This window comes from Megalobrama amblycephala, linkage group LG11 (assembly GCF_018812025.1).
Source record: "Megalobrama amblycephala isolate DHTTF-2021 linkage group LG11, ASM1881202v1, whole genome shotgun sequence".
In the NCBI taxonomy this organism is placed as follows: domain Eukaryota; kingdom Metazoa; phylum Chordata; class Actinopteri; order Cypriniformes; family Xenocyprididae; genus Megalobrama; species Megalobrama amblycephala.
The window spans coordinates 40600078-40624441 of NC_063054.1; the positions used below are offsets into that span (position 1 = coordinate 40600078).

Here is a 24364-nt window from a genome sequence, read left to right on the forward strand (position 1 = left end):
TAAAGTAATCACAATTAATCTCACACTTCTGTCCAGTCTGTAAGGATATCCAGATATTCCATGTGTACAAAACATCCACATACTGAGCACAGTATACATAATGCAAGAGTAGGACGGCATTCTGAACCTGATACTTTGCGCAATCCCTGCTGTTTACAATCTGCTGCACTGTTATTCCGTTTAAAGTGATGTTGGAACTGATTACAGTCATTTGATTTTGCTTATTTTGATTTGATCACTGGCAGCTGTCCTCAAACGTCCTCTTTAATGGCCACCTGTGGCCATGCAAAGGGAAGAAGGGTCTTTTAAACAGATGACTTCTCCATTTCAACTGAATCATTCATTCACACATTTGGACAGATCAGAACTGTCCTCCATTTTTGGCCAAATCCACAGAGGATATCTGAAGAAACCCTGATACTGGGCCATACCCACTTTGAGAGCTTTCTGCACACTCATGGTCATTCAGAGTTTAGTGTTAATAGATTTTCAGAAATGATTCATTTGATCACCCTCATGCCGTCCAAATGACTTTCTTCAGTGAAACACAAAAGAGCATTTTGAATAATGTTCACACTGCTGTTGTTAATGCAATGACAGCATACAGTGACCATGGGTTGTTGAGGTCCAAAAAAGACCACTGAAGATAGAAAGTCACAAAGGTTTGAGTAAACGATGACAGGGTTTCATTTTGGTGTGAACTATTATTTTATGAGCAATATAAACTTGCTGTTAAAAAAATCCCATTATTTGCACCACATACGGAGCCAAAAAAGAAAAAAAAGCTTCATAGAGTCAAATCCTTTGCTGAAGCTAGACAATCTAAATCATGTTTGTTTATCTAGACCAAAAAGCCATCTGCATGAGTAAATGATGTGCCAGAACCTTGCAGCTCTTCAAAAAAACAATTCATTTCTGAAATTCAGGGATTTTTTCCTTCCAAACAGGAGAGATCTGAAGCATGAACGATTCGTCAAGCACAAATATGAAGGCTTATGCCACTCCATTTGCTTTCATTAGAAACTGTCATATGATGAAGCAGCACAGGGTTTGCACCCTCTTTGCATTTTTTAAGAAAGGCCTAGGCAAAGAAATTTAATGGAAAAATGTTTTACATATTAAATAATCATATGGTGATGCCTATTTTGGCCAATCCAGTAAATCAAACACTTTACAAATGAAAAGCACTTCATCTCTTTAGGATTTGGACCATGATGGACTCAAACCAAAAGATCTATTCACAACAAATTAACCAGTCTGGCATCAGTACAAAAACAAATTAGCACTGAATAACACTTGAGTTAAAAACCAAGGACTTACAACAGTAAAACTAAATATTATAAAAACAGTTGATATAAACACCATGTGACCTTCAACTGATTTCTATATTAATACACCAATTTTGGATATTGCTTGGCATACTAGAGTAAACTCTAGCTTTGCTACTAAATAAATAATAAATTATCCCCTAATAAATTATTTATCTTGACTTATTTGGGACACATCCCGCTCTGTATTTTCACAATGCTTCATGTCACTCTCACATGCAAATATTGTAAAGCAGTCCCACCTACAGCTAGCCACACAAATATACAGTATCTACCATCCTTTAACCGAGGTCTAACCTGACTCTCTGTGGTCATTAAAAATCCCAGAATGCCTTTGAACAGAGTAGGGGTTGCCCATTGGCCCCTGTCCATCAAGTCCTCCTGATCATCCCAATATACTGATTGGCTTCATCACTCTGTCTCCTCAACACCAATAAGCTGGTGTGTGGTGGGCGTTCTGGCGTAATATGGCTGCCGTCGCATCATCCAGGTGGATGCTGCACATTGGTGGTGGTTGAGGAGATTCCCCCTTACATATGTAAAGCGCTTTTGGTACCCAGTAAGGAATTATTATTATTATTATTATATGCCATTATACCCTTTTATACCATCCAGTCTCACTTTAAAGTGACTGGTGATGTGTCTCCTGAGGGTATATACTGATGTTCACACACAGGCCAAACGCACAATAAACAAGCCACCGCACCTCTCATTCAAATCACAAGAATTTCCCCCCTGGTCAACTTTGACAGGGAACCTGATGGACCGTCAGGATCAAGGCCAGTCAGAGATACTGACTGAAGATAAGGACAAACGTATAAATCAGCTCAAAGCAATTCATCTGCTCCATGCTTGGCATTTGCTGGCACTCTGAATTAACTGTTTTTTGAGCAGCGATTCAACATTTTCCTGTATGCCTGCCAGATAAACACTTTTTTCTGGTCTCACCAAATACACTTACACTTCTGAGACACATCTTGGCATTTTAATTAATCACCTACATCACAGCTGACATGATAAATGGCCATGTACACAATGTGCGCAGGTGTGCAGTTGTGCATGTCTAGTGATGTAACCGAGTTCAACATATAGGCAAATGAGCTTAGCTTATTGTATTTCTTGTATTTCTTAATCTCTGTTACGATTAGCTAACTTCTGAACTTTGTGAAACTTTTTCAGCTTGCCACATCACACTTTAATTTCAACGTAAGCATTTTGTGGTCTTCCTTTCTGCAAAATTCTCACAAAAAACTTTCATGCACAGTCCAAAACTTGCTAATTTCAGATTCAAACCCTCTCAGTGAATAAGTTTGCTGACAGTATGCCCTCTTTGTCCTACATTTCTATTCCACAGTTGTAGACCATTGTCTTCTTGAAAGAAATAGATCCCTTGATCTATCTCCGTGAACATCTTTGCATGTTTTGTGCATTCAGACATAATGGACATTTGTTTTGAGACCGTTTTTGCTGAAGACCTCACACAGCTTGGCTCTGTATACGCGGACATTTATGGTGGAGAATGCGGGCACTTGTCTCCATCAAATTCTGCCATCAATATCCCTAAAGCACAGTAATAAGCAAGCAATTTACCTTGTGGAAGCTTCCATGGAAGATCCTCTTGATTTGATCATTTTTAAACGTGGCTCGTTGGATCTCTCCTGTTGTATCCTTATTATAAAACGACACAGTTTGTGCAGATGCTGGACAAATAGAAATAGGAAGGCAGAGACAAATATTAATTGAGTTAAATATCCCACAAGTCACCACAAACTAGAGCAAATAAACATCCTCTGCAGTAAACGTATGATAGGACTAAAGGAGATGTTGTGGACCAGGCCTAATCAGATTACTGGAACAAGCCTTGAGGAGCATTTTATTACTTTTTCAAAGCTAAATGTAGATCTCAGATATGTTATTTAAATATCAGCTTTGTTTCTCAGATGTTTCTTCTTAAATTCTTCAGCAGAAATAAAAGGAGAAACAAAGTAAAATTCTAGAGAAATGAATGTGGACAGTGTACAGGACTCAAAAATAAGGATGGGGAGTTTTTATGCTCTGCATTCTTAAACATGTGGTTTTCTATGAGGCAATCAACTTTATTATTATGAATTGTGGTGATTTAAACTTGCAAGATAGAGTTATCTAGCTAGCTGACATGGAAGTTTTATAATTGCAAATGATTTATGACAGTCTTAGAAGCATCCACTGGAATTGATTAAGTTTATAAACAAATCACTTTATGATGTTTTTCCAGCAAACTTTCCAGCATGTTGTTGTGGAAGTAATATTAGATTTTTTTTTTTTTTTTTTTGCAGTTGAAAAACCTAAAATATTACTTTTTTATTTATGTTTAATATGTTAATGTTTATGTTAATATAAATATTTGTTGTTAAAATAAAGCCAGTAAAAATTATGTTAAGGCATAAGCAAACCTGAAATATTAGTCTGACTAAATTCTTATTATTGAGATGTTTCAGCTCAGATAATTTGGCTTTATTTTTACTAGGCTCTGGGAAAATGTGAGAAACAGAAGACTTTATTTGCTCTCCATTTAATCTCAACAAAATACTGATATATTAAAGAGATCTCATTTGTGATTTTTATTTCCCATTTGTTGTCCATGAAGACATTGATTCTGATATGAAAAGGTGTGAACATAAAGGAGGGAAACAGCACTTACGGTCGATGGTGACACCAGTTTCGGGTTTGTAATTCTTGTCTGACACCTGCCAGATATCGAAGGCCTCGTTTGGTGAGTCCGGCAACAGTCTGAACATCAGAATGATGGTGTATGTGGAAGGCAGGCCATCAGGATGAATATATCTGTATAAAAAAAAAATAAAAAAAAAAATAAAAGCTGACAAAATCAGCCAGAGCGAGGAGAAGGATCTCTGTTCTTTCTGCAGACATCAGCGCTGGCAGGTCAGACTAGATTTATTTGATCCCATGTTTTATCAGAACTTTTCTATGGTAAAATAATTAAGGAAGTGTGTGGGAGAACCGTGGCTTTGAATGCTTTTGGATAGTGGGCTCTACCTGGGCAAGCAGCAGCCAAAAAAGCTCTCACTTTTGCCTTACAGCCCTCTAATGACTCTCTCTTTTAGCAAACTACTTTCACAGTTATGTCTGCACACAAGCACACTGTCAGAGTGTCATCTTATGAACAACTTAATTTAATTTACAATCATTATTGTAATCGATAAGAGCATTCCTCTGCAATAACAGACATTACATTACATACCATGTAGCATAACTGCAGTTATCTGAAGAAATGGAGCAATATCTCAAAAAAAAAAAAAAAAATGTTTGGGGTCTGTATGATTTTTAAAAAATATATATATTTTTAATATTTTTGAAAAAAATCACTTATTCTGACCAATGCTGCATTTATTTGAGCAAAAATAAGTGTTTTCTATTTATATTTTAAAATATAATGTTTTCCTGTGATGCAAAGCTGAATTTTCAGCATCATTACTCCGGTCTTCAAGTGTCACATGATCCTTCAGAAATCATTCAAAAAACATTTCTGATTATTATCAATGTTGAAAACAACTGTGGAACAACAATTATGGAACAGCTGAATACAGTTTTTGTGGAAATTATGATTTTTTTTTCCTGGAAAGTTCAAAAGAACAGCATTTATTCGAAATAGAATTTTTTGATGTGTCCATGCTGAGTAAAAGTATTAATTTCTTCTTTTGTTACAGCAGTCAAAAAACTAAAACCTTACAGACCCTAAACTTAATGAACAGTAGTGTACATTAACTGAATAAGACTTTCAAGAAATACTTTAATTGACTTTCTAAGGAACACAAAAGGAGATGTTCATGCTGCATTTCAAGCTGCAAAAAATACTGTAAAATATCAGAAAAGCGGTCCATACGACTTGTACACTACAGTTCATGTCTTCTAAAGCCATTCATTTGTTATTCACTAAAAATCTTGCTCTTTGGTCTGATTCATGAACATTCAAACATGGCGTGTCAGGACGCGTCACACCAGGTTTGACCTCAACTTCTTGCATGTCTTTTAACAGATCACAACATGTGACAGTGTCTGGTTACTGTCTGCTTTCACTGTATGGAAAGAGCTAAACTTCCCCTCTTGTGTATTCCACATATAAAATAAAGTCTGAAAAAACTTGCACTGTTCCTTTAAATTCACCATGCAGAGTCATGCATGATGAGTAACAGAACTGTAAACAAAATCAGCATTCAAATCAAATCAAGAGAGGTTTGAGCTCACGATGAGGGCTGGTTCAGGAAAGCATTCTTGTGGAGCCTGTAGGCAGTGTAGCTGTTGAAGGAACCGGGCTCCATAGAGACACCCTTGGTGCTAGCGTACATCTTCTCAGTCAGATTGAAAGCTTCCAGCATTCTGAATCCTGGGAAAATCACATAATTCATGTTAGTGGTCTACATACATAAACACATGTATATATATATATATACACTACCATTCAAAAGTTTGGGGTCATGATGGTTTTATTTTTTTTAAAGAAATGGATACTTTATCCAGCAAGGACACATTAAATTGATCAAAAGTGACAGTAAAGACATTTAGAATGTTACAAAAAAAATCCAAATTTCAAATGCTGCTCTTTTGAACTTTCTATTCATCAAAGAATGCTAAAAAATGTATCACGGTTTCCACAAAAATATAAAGCAGCATAACTGTTTTCAATATTGATAATCAGAAATGTTCCATGAGCAGAAAATCAACATATTAGAAAGATTTCTGAATGTGACACTGAAGACTGGAGTAATGATGCTGAAAATTCAGTTTTGATCACAGGAATAAATTACAATTTAAAATTGTAATAATATTTCAAAATATTACAGTTTTATTGTATTTTTGATCATATAAATGCAGCCTTAGCGAGCATAAGAACAAACATTACCAAAAAAAATCATGCCGACCCCAAACTTTTTAACAATGATGTACACTGCATATGACACACGCCTACCTGGTGATGTGAATCCATTTACATAGATCAATGGACAGGCTGTGGAAGCAAGACGTAAACACATTAATTTAAGTTTTGAACAGATCAGCTGTACAATTCTCAAAGATCTCTTAAAAGTATCATTTGTAAAGTACCACAAAACATCAACTCACAGGATGTTGCAGTTTCACAGATGAATGTGACCAGGTTGTCCTGAATGGTGGAGAAGGCATCAAAGTCGTCCACCACAAAGACGTGACGCTCGCTTGGTTTGCTGGCGATGTTCTGCAGCTCAACGAAGTCCACGTCAGCAACTCCAACAACAAACACGCTGTAACCTGATACGGCACAATCTACATTAGCATATTTATCTTAAAGACACCATATTCTATATTTAAAATATATCAAAATAGACATAATTAGGTTGTAGTTTCCTACTACAACTCCAATGATTGTCAAAGCGCTGCATACTGATGTAGTTCACACTGTCATTCATCAGTTTTTGAATTCTGAATAGGTGCTGATATCATATGGTAATGAGCTCATACTTATGTCATAACCTTTATAGTTGGGAGTGAGTCATACCAGCATGCTGTAGCTTGGCAGCATTTTTCTTCACTTCATCCTGAGAACGTCCATCTGTTACGGCCACCACGACCTTCGGTACGTTTCTCCTCATTCCACTGTCAAGAGTGAAGACCTTCTCATATACATGCTTCAGAGCCACACCTGGGAGGGATAAACATAAGCAAACGACATCAACAAAACTCATCCCTCATAAGTTTAACATCTAAATCTGTCTATACTGCGAATTCTTAATTCTTAAGCTTGGCCAAAAATCAAGAAAATTGTAAAAATCTATCTGTCAAGAAATGTTTGGGTCATACATCACTACAAAATTGGTAATTCTGAATGTATTTATAAATAAATGATCTTCTGTGTCAACAACTTTTAAAGTTGTGTATTTAGAGCAGCTGTAAATGTTTAGGCGTGTTGTAGTGATACCTGTCTTTGTGTTTCCTCCCCTGTAACGGATTTGTTTCAGAGCAGAGAGGACGATGCCTTTATCGTTATACGCATTGAGCCGGAACTCAGTCTTTGCATCATCACTGTACTGCACAAATGAAACCTTTCGACACAAAAATATTGAGATACAATGATGCAATATATCTGTCCCAAAGATGACTGGTTAAACTACATTTTTCATTTCCCAAAGTCACAAAAATGTTGCGACATGTTATAGGTGATTACCAGAGTATTGCAATTTGGTTGCTAGGGTGTTCTAGGTGGTCGCTAGGGTGTTGCTATTCTGTTGCTAGGGTTTTACCTGCATTCCTGATGGGCCGATAACATCAAAGGCGCCAACAACGCTGAAGACAAACTGGATGACTTTGCTGAAACTCTCATCTCCGATACTCCAGGAGCCATCAATGAGGAAAACCACGTCTGCTTTTGCTCCTTTGCATACTGAGAACACAAAAACAACTCTATGAACTGGAGCATGCAAGAACAGCTTTGTTTCTGATTAAACTTTTACATAAGAGTGGAGAATGGGTAATGAAATCTCGCTAACAAACACTTTTTCAGTCACTGAAAAAACAATTTAATGAACCTCCATGTTGTAATTACTGTCACAATCTGCCACATATTCTTGTGAAAGTATGCAAGAATGACGTGCATATGAAATCCAGAAGGTCTAAAGAGTAACTAATTGATAAAACTTTACAATAAGGACTTGTTTCTTAACATTAGTTAATGCATTAACTAACAATGAGCTAAGAATTTTGTCAAAGCAATTATTAATCTTTGTTAATATTAGTTTAAAAGGACCTATTATGCTTTTTTTCCATGTTTATCTTTCTTTAGTGTTGCTGTTTGAGCCTGAAAAAGGTCTGCAAAGTTCCAAAGCACAAAGTTGCTCCAGCGGGAGTATATGCAAAATAAAGGTGCGGGGCCTGGTTGATTTAGTTAGTAGTGTGTTGAAACTGGTGATTATGGTAAGCGGCGGGACATTTCCCAAACAAGCTTGAAGCACTTGACTAATCACAACACACTGGTCGAGTCGACCAACCAGAGCACAGTGTGCTTTTCAGAAAGAGGGGCTTCACAGAGATAGGAACAATACAGAGCGTTACTGACAGACTGGGAAGAGAGGAGCTGCAACAATGACAAATATGGGAAAAATAATGTGTTTTTTGAAAAATCAAGCATGAAAACCTGACTTTGAAAAAGGGCATAATAGATCCCCTTTAATAAAATTAGAATTGTTCATGTTAGTTCACAGTGCATTAACTTAACAGATAAAACTTTTGATTTTAGAAATGTTTAAGCAAATGTCAAAATTAAGATAGTGCTGCAGAAGTATTGTTTAATGCTAGTTTGTGTAATTAATGGTGTCATTTTCAATGAATTATTCCATGCCACTCCATACTTAAAGCCAGCTGACTCCTCTGGAGTAGAAAACATTGTGAATTGAAGCATTAGGCAACTTGTAGACTTCTTGCGTGATGAATAAAACCGTTTTGAGCATGATCCAGCATGAATTTAGGGATCCAAATTTTTTATGAATTGAAGATAAAAAGAAAGGATCCGTATTTTATTAGCAGAAGGATTTTCTCCAAGGTTTTAAAACTGATATTAATTTGATCCAAACTCATTGCAAAGAAGGAGATCTAGAACATGTTTGCAATGCTTGTATCCATAAAAGCTCTGGGCACTCTATTCCACCATTCCAAACCGCAATCTATTTACTAACAAGATTTTGAAGAAAACGTGAGTGCTGCTTGTCAACTGAAAATCTGCTGCCAAGAAAACCATGAAAATTGGCATGAATTGAGGTATTTAACTACAATATGAGTTTCTAAAGCAGTGGCTGAAGGCACTTACCTGCCCAGCCGGGTGGAATAGTGGGTGGTGGTGGAGGAGTGGGTGGTTTTGTTGGCACCGGTGTTGGTTTAACAACTAGATGAACCAAAAGAAGTCAGAAGACATTGTAGGATCATTGTTTAAATTCAGCAAGAGGACGAATTCTTCTTATTTCTGGATAAACTCACGGGTGCGTTCTCTGGTACTGACTCCGGGCCCTTCCAGATTGGGTGTCTGGACAAACACTGTGGCACTGTAGAGGGAGTCTGGGCTCAAACCTTCAAAACAGTACTGACTCTGGCCCGCAGTGATGGTGATCTCCTGCTGACCTTTAGCTGCCGCTGATATCCAAGCAAAAATACAGTAAAAACAGTAATATTATGAAATATATGAAATATTTTCTATTTGAATGTATTTTAAAATTTATTTCTGTGATCAAAGCTGAATTTTCAGCATCATTACTCCAGTCTTCAGTGTCACATGATCCTTCAGAAATCATTCTAATATACTGATTTAGTGCTTAAGAAACATTTCTTATTATTATCAATGTAAAAAAAATCATCACTTTTGAATGGTAGTGTATATATAATGAAATGTGGCTACATGCCTAAATATGTTGCCTAGATGGGCAGCTCACTATAGGTTTTGGAACAGATCAATGTTGACTCAAGGTAGAAGGAAATAAGAGCGTGACTCACGGTCCAGAGGATTCAGCTTGATTCTGTAAGACGTGGCGGCACGGTGAGGCGTCCATTTAATGCAGAACCTGTCATAGCCAACGTCATATGTCTCAAGGTTGGTCACATTGAGGTACACTGAAAGGATAAGATGGAGATGTTGCACTCAAATTGGGAATCTTGCTGACATTGAAAACAGTGGCTTAAAACTAAACATGCTATATAAAACGTACATGTTGTCCCTTGTCCCGTGAGAGGTTTGCTGATACCGCCATCATATTGGGCGAACACCTGAACGTCGTACGTTGTGCCAGGAAGCAGGTTATGTAGAGTATAGCTGGTGACATCACCAACAAACACCTCCAAAGACTCGTCTTTATCTAAAGGAGGAAAGGCAACAAAACATTTAACAACTGAACTTCACTGATGAATTTTAAAAAGAAAGAAATTAGGATTTCATGACTTTGAGTTAAAACATTTTTTAAACAGCATGTAGTGAACACACACTATTGCAGTATTTGGTACCTGTTGGTTGATAGACTAGTTTGTAACCCAAGACTGGAGCTGGTGCCGGATCCCAGGACACACGGAAGCGCGTGTACCACTCGTCTGAGACACGCAGGTTCTGAGGTTCCAGCAGGCCAACTGAACACAGTAAGATCCATGGTTAAAAACTACTGATAAATATCACAGTAATAGTGTTTAAATGCTCCTAAAACAAGAAATGCACAGGTTTACAGTGATGTTTTAGTTGTGCTGTGTTACTGTTAGCTGAAGGATGTTCTGGATTCTAGCCCATGCTAACTGGAAGATTACGTGCCAACACAAACAACAGTATTTCAAACTCTCCACCATGCCCTACCAGCAATTGCTCACTCATATTCTCCTTAAACCCTTAAGAATATCCTCAAATGGCAGATGTCGAGGTTGAGATTGTACTACGTGTACTTGCTACTATCCAGGGTTATTATCGTTATAACTAAAACTAACTGTAACTATAACTATTTATTTTTTATTTTTTTACATTTTTTAAATAAAGCTAAAATAAATTATAAATATTAGATGAAAAACTTGACTAAACAAAAATGAGAAAAAAATGAAAAACTATTAAATTAAATTGAACCTAAATGGTAATTAAAAAACTAAAACTAATAAAAAGACAAAAGAAATTATTAAAAATTAAACTAAACTTAAAATGAAAACAGAAAATATAAAAATAAATGCTAATTCAACATATAAATAAAAACTATAATAGTACATAAATAATACTACAATTCCACTGCTACTAACTGTAGCTTGCCAAACTACAAGTTACTTTATTTCAGCAGTTTTAATTTTATAATGTCACGCATTAAAGAAGTAATGTTGCAACTCTTAGTTACTCCTAAACACAAGTTGTATAGTGATCTAAGCAGTGTATGTTTTGCAAGGGCAGTTACTTTGACTCACGTGTTTTTCCATTTCCGTTCAGGGATCCGCCAGGTCCCTCGGGATAAACTGCTGTAACGGTGATGTTGTATGGGGTGTCAGGAAGTAGATTTTGAAGGATAGCATTATTTCTGTTGCCAGGAACAACAGTCTGCAGAGAAAACCATCAGATATATGATGTTTGGTTGAATAACCACAACCAAGTCTAATTTGAGAAATGAAACATTTTTTTTCTTTAGAATAAGATGTACTGATAAATCATGCACAGCATGATAAAAAACACTCATCAAGAAAATAAATAGGATTAATTTAAATTTTATGTTAACTTAGACCTCAATGCAAAAGGACTGTAGTGCAGATAAAGTTGTAGCAATAATCACTGGACTTCAACTCACAAATTCTGTGATTGGATCTCCTGTCAATGGAGCGTACGCAATCTTATATTGTTGCACAGGACCCTCAGCGTGATCCCAGCCGATGCTGATCGTGCTTGTGGTGGTTTCAAAGACCCTCATGTTCCTGGGTCCAGCTCGTGGTACTGCAATAGACATTTACAAAGCTAAGTTGTTTTGACTTGCCAGGGAGTTGCTATGTGGTTGCTAGGGTGTTCTGGGTGGTTGCTAGGTGGTTTAATGTTGCGATAAAACAGAAGTAGCGACAGATCTTTTCTTCTGTATTGTGATGTACGTCCAAGTGGAATGGATGGAATGGAAAAAAAAAATGTAGGGCTTAAACATGGTTCTATATATCGGTTGTTGATTGGCTGTTGAAAAGTGGGACTCAAAAGATGATGCAGATGAAAACAAGCTTGCAGGGGAGGGTTTAAACAGACTAAATGAATCTACTAAAAGTTCTGCATACGTCACCAGAGAGAAGTCTGTCATTTTCACTGTCAAGGTCCAGTTATGACATTTTGATTAAACAGTAAGAGGTAAAAAAAAAAAAAAAGATTTTCGGTTCTTCAGAAAAGAGTTCACAATAAGATCTATAACATGCATTTATAAAATAGATTCATTTTTATTTCATGATGACTTTAACTGCACCAAAATATATTTCCTGTGTTTTAGTGTATAAAGCAAAATTTTAAGCCTTAGCTCACATGTTTTTCCTTTCCCGTCAATTCCCGGGCCTTCTCCATCAGCATATACCGCCATCACGTTCACAGAGTACGGAGTATCCGGGATGAGCTGATCCAGGAGAGCATTGTTGATGTTGCCAGGAATGAGAACCTGAGGAGAAGACCATTATTTAGATAACACAGAGACTAGTATATTCACAAAACCCAGTGCAGACGTTGCAAATCTGGCAAAGTGAATATACATAATGACGTCACTGTTAAATCCCTGTTTAGACTAGTGTAGCTAGATAACATTTCCAAACAGAAATGTAATGCAAACAGATGTGCTCATGGGGTTAAATGCTACATAAATACTGTCAGATCAGCGTAATTGACCTCAGGGGATGGATGGAGCTGAAGAGAGACAGGATTGGGGAGACGGGGAAACCCCGTCAGCTACCTGTCACCACCCCGCTGGATTATCACCCCATCTGTTCATTTGTTTCTTATTTATTGGCTTCACATCACTGATGGCAGCTGCATACTTTCCATACGTCAACGCTCATGACAGAATCAGTTCTGTCTCAAACTGATGGGTTTGACAAATATGGGTCAGCATGCAGAATATGAAAATGTTTTTTTGTGTCCCAACTTGTATTTAGTGATGCGGAAGGGGGGTCTTGTGAGCCTGTGAGACTCCTAAAGAACTTCTTTCTATGAAAAACACTGTAAATGACGGCTAAAAGCAAAAGGGTAGGTGCTAAACATCCTGAGCTGGAGAGTAACTTTAATGAACTAACTTAAAATACTGTGACAGTAGCAAAAACAAAGACTAATTTCCAGATCTTCAGTAATGAGCTACTATGTACATTAAGTAGTAATGGATCTAGGAATAGAAAAACGCTAAATTGCAGAACAAGATGACACAATAAACTCTTTATCCCTAAAATATTCCTCCATCTCTCTTTTTCTGAAGTAGCATTAGAAAGTCTAAATAATTTCAGTGAATCTGTTCAGACGGTTTGTTGTAGCAATGAACTTGTTCAAATAAATAGTTTTGCAGATTCATGAGTCATCCCCCTGTAGGGTTCACAAAAGCCATTTTACTTGCTGTAGTTTAATAAATATTTAGTTCAAGACTGCTGTTTATCATTATGTTTTCAATTCATTGTCTTTGTTTTGGGTTTATTAGCTGCATTTTGTGTTAATTTACATGTTTCAGTTTATTGAGGTCCTCGTTGTTTTTTTAATTATATAATCTGATAATTATCTGAAATGTCTTTTACACTTTCAATGTAGTTTTTAGTAGCATGCTACTTAAAAAAAAAAAGATTAACTATCAATTGTTTGCATTCTGATTGGGTGAGCTGGGTCCAAAACTGTTGTACAGTGCCGAAAAATGAAAACTCTTCAACATATATTTCACATACATTGTTTCTGTAGCTCAAGTGGCAGAGCATAATACTAGCAACGTCACTGGTTTGGTTTCCATGAAATGCACATATATTTAATAAGTTTTGCATAAAAGTGTCCCCTAAATATGAACATGAGTTAATGCTGTGCATGCGTGTTTGTGCGTCACTCACAGACTCAAGAGGCCGGATCCCACTCAGCGGGGCGTAGACGACCCTGTACTGCTGCACCTGGCCCGAGGCGGGTTCCCAGCGCACATTCAGAGTGTTGGGAGATGGGTTGTAGACCTGGATATTCCGGGGTGGGACTCTTGGAACTGTGAAACAGGGAGAGAGTGTGTTGAAAGAGAAACCACAAAACAGCAGAGTGAGAACAAGGAATTTACAGAATAGCAGAGGAAGTCGAACAGCTCACAGAGACGTTTAAACAGGAGGAAGCTCAGTAAAGTTCAGGAATGAATGCTGAGCAAGGCATTCGACAGTGGCGCAGACGGGTTTTATGGTGAGAAAGTGCCAAAAAGGAAAGGCAGGTGGTGGGGGGCATTTAGGGTTGATGCTAAAACAGCTTAGCACGCTTTTTTAAACCAAAGCAGATGTGAAAATTCCTACAGAAATCAGTAAAAAGCTATCCAACATGAGTTCAAAGGATCCAATTTCTTTTAGCGCTACTTATTGTTATGTATGCAAAACCTTATCCTAATCCTGTAGTTTTTGCTCAGTGTATAAAATTTAGCATTTAGACCAACATGCATAAATTGTGTTGATGCTTCACAATGAGTGGTGAACCATACAAAATCCAATTGCTCTAGTGTTTATGGTCACAGTTTAGGTTAGGGTCCAATTCTCACTATTAACTAACTATTAACTACAAGTTTTGCCTCAATAAACTTCAAATTACTGCTTATTAATAGTTAGTAAGGTAGTTGTTAAGTTTAAGTATTGGTTAGGATTGAGGGATGTAGAATATGGTCATGCAGAATAAGGCATTAATATGTGCTTTATAAGTACTAATAAACAGCCAATATCCTGGTAATATGCATGCTAATAAGCAACTAGTTAATAGTGAGAATTGTTTTTTAGTGGTTGCAAAGCATTGCTAACACGTGTCTACACCAGACACGAGTGGCGCAACGCGACAAAGGCAAATAGAACCCATTATAATCACTGATGCCGTCTATACTGGATGCAAATCACCGACAGTAAACTGATGCCCAATTCTATTTCTGATGTACTCCAAGTGCTTGCGCTTCTTCTGAAAGAAGGGACAAATGAATTTGCAACTGTTGCTTTGTCGCGTCCAGTGTGGACAGCTTCTAGCTGTTGCGGCACAATGTAACATTGGTCGCATCCAGTGTAGACATGGTGTAAGTGGTAGCTAGGGTGTTCAAAGCATTTTTATTGTTACTATGTAGTTGATTGGCTGTTCTAGGGGGTTGATTGGTCCAAGTCAAAAAATATGAATACTCAGAAAAGTCATAGCACAGCTCTACACAATTGGATCACCTGTGTACCTCACGATTTTTAAGCGATAGTAATAGTAGTAGTACAACTTACGTGTCTTTCCTTTCTCAGACTGCCGGAGACCCTCTCCCTCTGGAAAAACAGGAACCACAGTCACAGTATAGACTGTGTCTGACAGAAGGTTCCTCAGGACAGTGTTGGTGGTGCCTCCAGAAACTTGCTCCTTTTGATGTATGAAATTTAAGAAGAAAGTTACAGAAGATCAGTAGCATGTCCAGAAAGACAATAGAGGTTCTTCCGTAGAGCATCTTTTACCATGTCCTCTGCACCACCAGATGCTGGAACGTAGAAGATTCGATACTGCCGGACGTTACCCTCAGCGGGCTCCCAGCGCACCTTCAATGAGCTGGTTGTGGGATCAGTGACCTGCAGGTTTTTCACTCCACCCAGAGGCTCTGGGAATTGTGAGAATTGAAATTAAGTATGCTGCATGCTAACAGAGTACAATCCAAACTTGACATTGCAGGTACACACTTGTTTTCCCATTCTCAGACTGTTTCTTTCCTTCGGCATCTGGATATATTGGTATTACGGTGACCCTGTACTCCGTGTCTGGCTGCAGGTTTCTCAGAACAGTGTTGGTGGATAATCCTGACACTTGAGTCTGTAGAGTACATCAGTACAGGCACACACTAGTTAACAACCAACTAACCAAACTGACAAACATGAGACAAATACGGATTTAGGTGATTACCATGCTTGAAGCACCTCCGGCAACAGGCACGTAGATGACATTATACTGACGAACATCTCCATCTGCTGGGTCCCATCGCACTCTCAAAGAGTTCACAGTTGGATCTGTCACCTGGAGGTTCTTCACATTTCCCAAAGGTTCTACATTAATGAAACAGACATGGTGAACCCTCACGAGACAATAAACAGGGATCATCATAGAGGAAGATGAGTTTTCCATCCCAAAATTGCAAGATACAAATATCTGGACTCACTTGTCTTTCCATTTTCTGACTGACGCTTTCCTTCAACGTCATTTTCATACATAGGCAACAATGTGACCTTGTACACCGTGTTAGCATTGAGATTGCGCAGTACGGTGCTTGTCGTGCCACCGGAAACTAGTTCCTGATCACAAAACACAAGAGATTTGGTCTCATAATGTGGAAGGTTGTTTATATAAACCATTAGAAGTTTGTTAATCACATCGTACCATCTTCTCAGAGTCTCCAGGCTGCGGGACATAGAAAACCTTGTAATTTCGAGGGTTTCCCTCAGCATGCTCCCATCGCACATTTAGGGTGCTGCTGGTGGGATCGGTAACTTGAAGGTTGCGAACTCCACCCAGTGGTTCTGAAAAGCAGGGATACATGAACTTTAATACCTCAGTCATTGTTAAGTAAACGACCGCCAGGCATTTCAATTTGGTCGCCAAGATTATCTAACGATGCACTACACTATATCTTCAACATGAACTAACTTGTTCTTCCATTCTCCGAAAGAGGCTTGCCCTCCATCTCATGATATACTGGCACCAGAGTCACTGTGTAGGTTGTGTCAGGCTGCAAATTCTTCAGAACAGTTGAGGTGGTGGTTCCAGAAACTTGATCCTGCCCAAGCAAAATAAAAGGACTTGAAAAATAAAATACTGTCCAAGTTAGCAGAAGAGCTGTCAGAAGATCTTGAATGGATACATCAGCATTGATTGTGGGGCTTGATAATGCTTTACAGCTGTCATTTGTTTAACAAGCAATCAAAGGAGATTTTCTTTTTTACATTTCAATGTTCATGGTAAGAGTGTATCAGTGTGAAACTACAGAGTTAAATTCTCCTTTGCTGTTTCTGGAACATCCATGGAAATCATTCTCACCACTTCTTGATCTTGGCTACCGGCAGGAACGTAAATGACAATGTATTCCCGCACATTGCCTTCTGCCGGCTCCCAGCGTACATTCAAGGTGCTGATAGTTGGATCTGTTACCTGCAGGTTCCTCACACTGCCCAAAGGTTCTAAGGAGACAACAATGGAGTTAAAATTGACATTGTTTGCATGCATTTTTTTTTTTTTTTACATTATGCGTTAAAAATTCTACAGATATTCATATATGATTTCTTAGCGTGACCGATGTCATTTTGGAGTCACTTACTAGTCTTTTCCTTTGCTGAGAGTTGAGGTCCATCTCCTTCAGCATACACTGGCAAAACAGTCACTGTGTACATTGTGTTTGGCAGGAGTTTACTCAACACTAATGTTGTGGTGCTCTCAGACACTTGTTCCTGAAAGAATATAGAAACTAGATCTCAGTACACTACATCTTCTTCAAAACCATGCCAACTAAGGAACCTTAGTTTGTATTAATGAAAATTGGTTGCAGAAGGTCTACCCATCTAAACAGATAAAGAAAATTAAACTAAAAACTAAAAAGAAATCTCTCTTTGTAGCTTGCCAAACAAATCAGTTTCACAGTTTATTCCAGCTTCATCTAAACATTGGTGCTCCCAGTTGTAAACTTTCCCAGCAGGTTTTTGAGCATAATGAGAATTCAGTTAGAGTTTCATTCCACTACTCTCTCATCTTTGTTCCTCTAGGGAAGACCATGTCTATATACATCTGTCTGCAAGCCATGTCATTAGATTTTAGAGAGATTTCCACTTCATCAACGCTGTAGAAATGAACTTGGAAATATTAGGTTATTCCTACCATGAGCTCAGTTCCTCCATTGGTGGGCACATATAGCACTTTGTAGCCCTGCACATTCCCATCGGCAGCTTCCCATGTGGCAGTGAGTGTTGTGAAGGTGGGATCAATGAGACGGAGATTTCGAACACCTCCAAGAGGTACTAGAGTGACAAAGACAATTATTTGTCAAATATGCTTTTAAACAGCACTGTTCCAAAAGCGAATGAGCTGCCTTACTGTTGGCTGCCTATGTAGGCAGCATCCTAATCTTAGAAGTGACTGATTTGAAACTCTCTACATAGGCAGCAACTTCACATGCCAAACAAATAGTGCTCCATACAGGAGATTCTACTGATTCATAGAGTTTTACATAGTACACACAAATATGAGGTTAAAAATAGACATTTTAATTGTACTGAACTACGTATAATGATACTTTGAATTTTTTTTATTTACACAAATTTATCCAAACAGGTCGTGTAGTCAGTTCATTAAGTTGTAACTAAGACATCATGTTTGTACATAGATAAATAATAAGCTACAAAGTTGATACACACATGTCCTTCCATTCTCAGACTGGCGTCTGCCCTCTGTGGCGGGATACACTGGAACCACGGATACAGTGTACGGAGTATCAGGCTGCAGGTTTCGTAGAACTATGGTCGTTTGAGCTCCAGGTACTTGTTCCTATTTAAAATAAGGGGGAAATGAACTTCAGTGAACTTCTAAAAACACATTTGTAATGAACAATTTTAAGTGGTAGCGTTTGTAGCAGGAAGATTTTTGAGAGAGCCCAACCATCGCCTCAGTTCCTCCAGCTGCAGGAACGAAGAAGATCTTGTACTGGCGCACGGCCCCATCTGCGGGGTCCCATTTGACATTCAGAGAGGTCATGGTTGGGTCGGTGACCCTCAGGTTCTTCACACCACCCAAAGCCCCTGCAAAGAAGATTTCCATTTTACTGTTTTGGCAACAGGAATATAAAGCATAATCCAGATCGCAGTTCCAAACTGCATTTTCTGTCATGTTCTCAAAGCACAGAATGGTGCAATATCCATGCTCACTCCTAAAAATAAGGGCTCTTCGATGGCTATTTGCAGCACATTGAGTTTAACAAAGAACTACTTCTTATCAAGAACCTTTGTTGGCTGTATAGTTGCACACAAGCTTATAATACTCTCTATGGGCAAAAGAATTGGACAGAAATATCAGAGGGAGCCGTTTAGTCACCTATTTTTCCTTTCTAATCAGTGAAAGCAAGATACTGATAGTAAGACACATTTGTTTCAAATAGAAACTCACTTGTTTTTCCATTTTCAGACATTCTTTGGCCTTCTCCCTCTGCATAAACAGGAATTAAGGTCACAGTGTAAAGTGTGTCCGACTGAAGGCCTCTCAGAACTGTGGTGGTAGTGGTTCCTGACACCTGCTCCTGTTTGCATGGTAGATATAAAGTCTCTTTAAGTCAAAGAAACATTGCCAATCACTTCCACTTGAGATCTGCAAATCAATATTTATGCTTAATCTGAACATCAAATTGTAGTTTATTCTTTAGTCGATTCTAGAAGTCCTACCAGTCCTACCATGCTTTCGGCACCACCAGCTGCAGGTGCGTAGACGACCTTATACTCCTTGACTTTTCCTTCCGCTGGCTCCCAGCGAACATTCAGCGTGGTCATGGTGGGGTTCAAAACCTGCAGGTTTCTCACTCCTCCTAAGGCTTCTACAGGAACACCACACACAGCGTTACATAATGCAATATAATTTCTATTGCATAACATCTCGAATAATCTCTACATCTGAAAAAACTCCAGATGTGAGTGAAAACCAAGATGTTTTATGGAATGCATCCTCCCTAAATGAGTTTATCATTGTTTTCGTTTCACGAACGGAGTCATAAAATACTTCAGGACATTGAAAGGATTCTCTTGGAGCCACTTACTTGTTTTTCCTTGGCCGGAAATATCTTTACTTTCTCCAGTGCGATAGACGGCAGCCACAGTGATGGAATAAGGGGTGTCAGGGGACAGCTTCTGAAGAATGACACTGTTCTTTTTTCCACCAACTTGAACCTGATTGAATAAGATGTCAATAGTAAGACTTGATTTGGTGTTCAATGAGAAGGGCTCCTTGTCAAAAAATATTCTGAATATGGTGCAACACAAAAGAAACGGCATTCACAACCCATTTTGCTTCTGTAATGTCAATTATTTCCTTGTAAAAAAAGATATTTAATGAGAAAAAAATTCTAAAAAGAACCCTAAAATAATGCCTAAGTAGCTTCTCTCCATTTTTCCTCTTCTCCTGCTTGCTTCCTAATAAACCTGGCATTATTTGACAAACTGATTTTGTTCCTCTTTTGTAAGTTGCTTTGGATAAAAGCATTAAATGCATAAATGAAATATGTAAGTACATTAACCAACAGCTCACATAAACAAGGTGTCTTCAGCAGCTAAAGATATTACATTTTGATGATATTAAAAACAAAAATGTTGTTTTGCTGTGGAATAAAATGCAAGGAAATATTATGCAAAAGATTTTTCACCAGTTGTTGTTGTGACCAGTAAGCATCATCCTGCATTAATAAAAAAAACTGGTAAAAGCACCATTGTTCAGTTTTAATATTGTTAGCTAAAGAGTCCCAAAACAAACAATAAATGTTCGCTGGACTGTTCATCTCAAGCGCCTTGACATTAACCATATAACAATAATTGTTTTGTATCTTGATGGTAACTGAGGGCCACATAACAGACATGTTGTGATGGTTTGCATCAGATCAGTCTGTTGGTAATGACTTCCTGTCACAAAGTTCCCGTTTGGCTTTCAGAGGCAGCTTGCTGTAATGATTAACACAAGGGCCTTGATCTCAACAAAACAGATTCTGCCACTCATCATCCTAAGTGAAAGATGGCCCATGCCCTGCTTCAAAACATCTTAAAAGAGGTTGAATGGGGACAGCCGAACTTACAGACAGCAGTTTTCCACCTGCAACGGGCTGGTAGGTGATTTTGTAGTTCTGGACGGGGCCTGGCGCGTGGTCCCATTTCACGGTTAGAGTTGTGGTGGTGGCGTTGAAGACCTGGAGGTTTTGTGGTGGTCCAGTGGGCACTGGGAGCAGACAGAAAGGTCAATCAGCAAAATCTGTCCTTAGGAACAGTAGCTAAAACTATTAGGGATGGGAATCATGAGAAATTTAATGATTCTGGTTCTGATTGCACTCATTCTTTTAGAGTATCACCCTTGAAAACTATTCCGAATTGTAAAATAAACGAAAAAAAAATATGATTTTGGCAACATATTCTCATGTTTCTTGTACTTTAAAGCACATTATTTATTGTTTATTGCACAAAAAACCCTCCAAATATTAGTTAAATATTAATCAGTCAGCCAACCTAGTCACTCAACAACCTTTCTGACAAATTCAGAGACTCATTAATTTGATTCAACAAATAACTCAGGTTGATTTGTGAGTCTTTTTGACTGTTTCATTAAAACAAATCAATTCATTCATGAATGGAATCAAAGATCATAAAAATCCTACAATTCATTTATTTTTGCTTTGTTAAATATGGAACATTATTCTGAATTTGTTATTGATTCCCAACCCTACTCGTTATGCTGGTCACATGAGCATCATGAATCAATCCTGAATGATGGATGGAGGAGGTGCATGGGTGTTTGGGATGGAGAAATGATCATTTGCAACAAAAACAATGCAGTCGGGCAAGTCGTGCATGCGCGTTTATGACTGATGACAGATGACGATGAAAAAATGATAATGATGAAATGGCAAAGATGAATAATGATGGACAAATGATGGTGGATGAGTTTCTGGTGAAACAAAAATGCACATGCAATTCTTCCTTTTCCATTAAAAGGTTCATCATCCTCATTACATTTACATTCACAATAAAATTTCCTCTTATTCGAAACAACATACCGGGTGTAATGACCTTTGACACTAGAAAAAGATAAACAACACATTATTTTATTATAACGTCAACAGCTGTTAATGTGTTGGCTCTGAGTCTTGGGACATGGGACAAATGGGAAATGGATAAAATATGGTTATTTTGTACACTAATCTAAATTCAAGTGAGGTTTGTTAATGTTTTTAATATGTACACTACTGTTCAAATGTTTGGGGTCTATAAGACTTTTAAAATATTTTTAAAAAGAAGTCTCTTCTGCATACCAAGGCTGTTTTTCTTAGATCAAAAGACAGTAAAACAGTAATGTTGTGAAATATTATTACAATTTAAAATGATTGGTTTCTATTGTAATTTATTTTAAAATTTAATTTATTCCTGTGATTCAAATCTGAATTTTCAGCAACATTACTCTAATTTTCAGTGTCACATGATCCTTCAGAAATCATTCTAATATGCCAATTTGGTGCTGCTTAATATTTTTGTGAAGACAGTGGTACTTTTTTAGGATTATTTGATGAAAAGAAAGTTCAAAAGAACAGCACTTATTTGAAACAGAAATGTTTTGTAATGTTATAAATGCCTTTAATATCCTTGCTTTTTAAAAGTATTAATTTCTTTATATATATGTATATATAAAGAAGTAACCTTACTGACCCCAAACTTTTGAATGGTAGTGTATAATTTGACACATTATTATTGCATATGATGGTGTCATAAGGGGGGCGTCTCTTAGGGGGGAAAAGGGGTACAGTGTGTAGGGGGGCCAGAGGCATTGTTGGGCCCGTAATGCGGGCAGGAGGTTGTACTCAAGTGAAAAGACTAATTTAGGCAGTTTTGTTGCCTGTTTTTGTCCCAGTACACAAGAGTCAGTGTTCTACATATGTGGTTGTGTGATAGTCTCACATGTGCGTTGGCTCCCCATCAGATCCTCACTCTCCGACTCATCGGGGTAGATGGCTGTGACAGTGACGTCATACATTGTGTCTGGGTCTAAGTCTGTCAGAACTTGGCTTGTCTCTTCACGACTCAGGATGTCCTACAAAAGATCAATTTCAGTGAGCATCACATATTATTTCAGAGAGAGTTCATTAAATTTGTAATAAAGATTAAATTTTTATGTTGCTTTAGATTAATGGTACACTCTTTGTGTACAATCCCTTTGGGATTGATGGTTCCACGAAGAACCTTTTCATTCCACAAAAGGTTCTTTATAGTGAAAAGGGTTCATTAGATTATTAAAATGTTCTTCATACTGAGAAAAAAAATTTTTAGTTTGAATAAATATAAATCTTGATACAAATAACAAGCTGGTAAACGTACATATTTGAAGTTGTTCTCTCCCTTCTTGGTCCAACCGATGCGGTACAGAGCGACGTCTGGTGCTCCATGCTCCCATGTGGCCCTGAATGAAGTCTGGCCCACCTCAGAAAACCTCAAGTTCTTGGGTGCAGGAACCACATCTGTATGTCAACAGAGAAAGCATGTGTCTTATACAAACTGGTGTGAACATTGGGACTGTGAACCATCAGACCTGACAAGTCCCATCATGCTGCGTTGGAGCAAGTGAATGTGTTCCTGTGTAAAGGGAAGCGGGTTGTGTGTCAGCAAGAAAACAACAGACTTGCAGATCTGGGACTGATGAAGGGTATCACCCTTGGGACTGATAAAATAAAGCCATGAACACATACACGTGGCTTGGGTGAGGTTGGCGTCACACATGGCAGTTATTATCCAGACAGGGAGCTTGAAAGACCTGCTGAAATTGCAGGTCTTGTAGCCAGTAAGTCATAGTTCAACACCAATGTGACAAACAAAAACCGACAGCCGTGAAGTAATTGCTGTTGCCAAACCAACATCATCAGTCAATCGAGTCATCTTGGGGAATCAATAAGAATTATAAACTCACCAGTTATTGCACTGCCAATCATTTTATTTCCTGGACCCTCGTTGTAGATGGGAGTGACAGTAACATCATACTCTGTCTGAGAACGGAGGCTGGTGAGAACCAGAGTGGTGATGTCACCGTTGACCTCAACCTGTCAAACACCAACGTCAGCGTTAACATTAATACACATCTAGGGAAAAGGAATAACAGATGCTTTTGACAGACCGACTCGCCTCGGCTCCATTCGTTACACACGGACTGAAATCTGCATTGGTGTAACAGAGTGAAAACTTGGGTGTTTTTTTTATCAGAACAGTAAAATAATACACCAAACTAGATTTTCTGAGGACAGCGCTTGCCTGTGCAAAACACCAACTGCTCAAAATCCTGGTGTACCACTCACATTTTTTCCATTAAATTACATTATACAGTGTTTGTCCAGAATCATTGTTAATGAACTCAGTGACTTCACTCTAGGCTTTTGTTGTTGCTAACAAAAGCAGCTCTCACCTGGTGTGAAACTGGCTTAATTGTACCGAAAAAAGAAACAAATCATACCATACTTTCAATATTATTATTTCGATCACTAAAAATGTACATTGGTACTTCCTCCTCCTCAGTTAACACACAATCAATTTAATATCAGCAGATGACTGTTTGGGTCCCTTCAATTTTTTAGGGT

At 38.0% G+C, this 24364-nt stretch overlaps 1 protein-coding gene across 5 annotated transcripts in view; it reads right to left on the minus strand.

Annotated features, from left to right (window-relative positions):
* col12a1b (collagen, type XII, alpha 1b) overlaps positions 1-24364 on the minus strand; it is a 72670-nt gene that overhangs the window by 17253 nt on the left and 31053 nt on the right. For 3 of the 5 annotated variants that reach the window (XM_048208030.1, XM_048208033.1, XM_048208034.1), the window contains 37 exons: positions 23704-23833; positions 23118-23257; positions 22701-22833; positions 21806-21826; positions 20834-20973; positions 19808-19937; positions 19440-19588; positions 19168-19297; positions 18664-18803; positions 18423-18552; positions 17887-18026; positions 17333-17462; positions 17056-17195; positions 16666-16795; positions 16399-16538; positions 16181-16313; positions 15928-16067; positions 15708-15837; positions 15489-15628; positions 15267-15396; positions 13887-14029; positions 12343-12472; positions 11639-11781; positions 11265-11394; positions 10341-10460; positions 10049-10195; positions 9837-9953; positions 9327-9479; positions 9160-9234; positions 7601-7740; positions 7279-7402; positions 6859-7002; positions 6447-6611; positions 6295-6333; positions 5574-5712; positions 4009-4151; positions 2919-3028 (listed from right to left, as the gene is read on the minus strand). In XM_048208030.1, the coding sequence (XP_048063987.1) occupies positions 2919-3028; positions 4009-4151; positions 5574-5712; positions 6295-6333; positions 6447-6611; positions 6859-7002; positions 7279-7402; positions 7601-7740; positions 9160-9234; positions 9327-9479; positions 9837-9953; positions 10049-10195; positions 10341-10460; positions 11265-11394; positions 11639-11781; positions 12343-12472; positions 13887-14029; positions 15267-15396; positions 15489-15628; positions 15708-15837; positions 15928-16067; positions 16181-16313; positions 16399-16538; positions 16666-16795; positions 17056-17195; positions 17333-17462; positions 17887-18026; positions 18423-18552; positions 18664-18803; positions 19168-19297; positions 19440-19588; positions 19808-19937; positions 20834-20973; positions 21806-21826; positions 22701-22833; positions 23118-23257; positions 23704-23833 (4758 nt within the window). The remainder of the gene's footprint in view (positions 1-2918; positions 3029-4008; positions 4152-5573; positions 5713-6294; positions 6334-6446; positions 6612-6858; positions 7003-7278; positions 7403-7600; positions 7741-9159; positions 9235-9326; positions 9480-9836; positions 9954-10048; positions 10196-10340; positions 10461-11264; positions 11395-11638; positions 11782-12342; positions 12473-13886; positions 14030-15266; positions 15397-15488; positions 15629-15707; positions 15838-15927; positions 16068-16180; positions 16314-16398; positions 16539-16665; positions 16796-17055; positions 17196-17332; positions 17463-17886; positions 18027-18422; positions 18553-18663; positions 18804-19167; positions 19298-19439; positions 19589-19807; positions 19938-20833; positions 20974-21805; positions 21827-22700; positions 22834-23117; positions 23258-23703; positions 23834-24364) is intronic. The other 2 variants (XM_048208031.1, XM_048208032.1) reach the window with 2 other exon arrangements.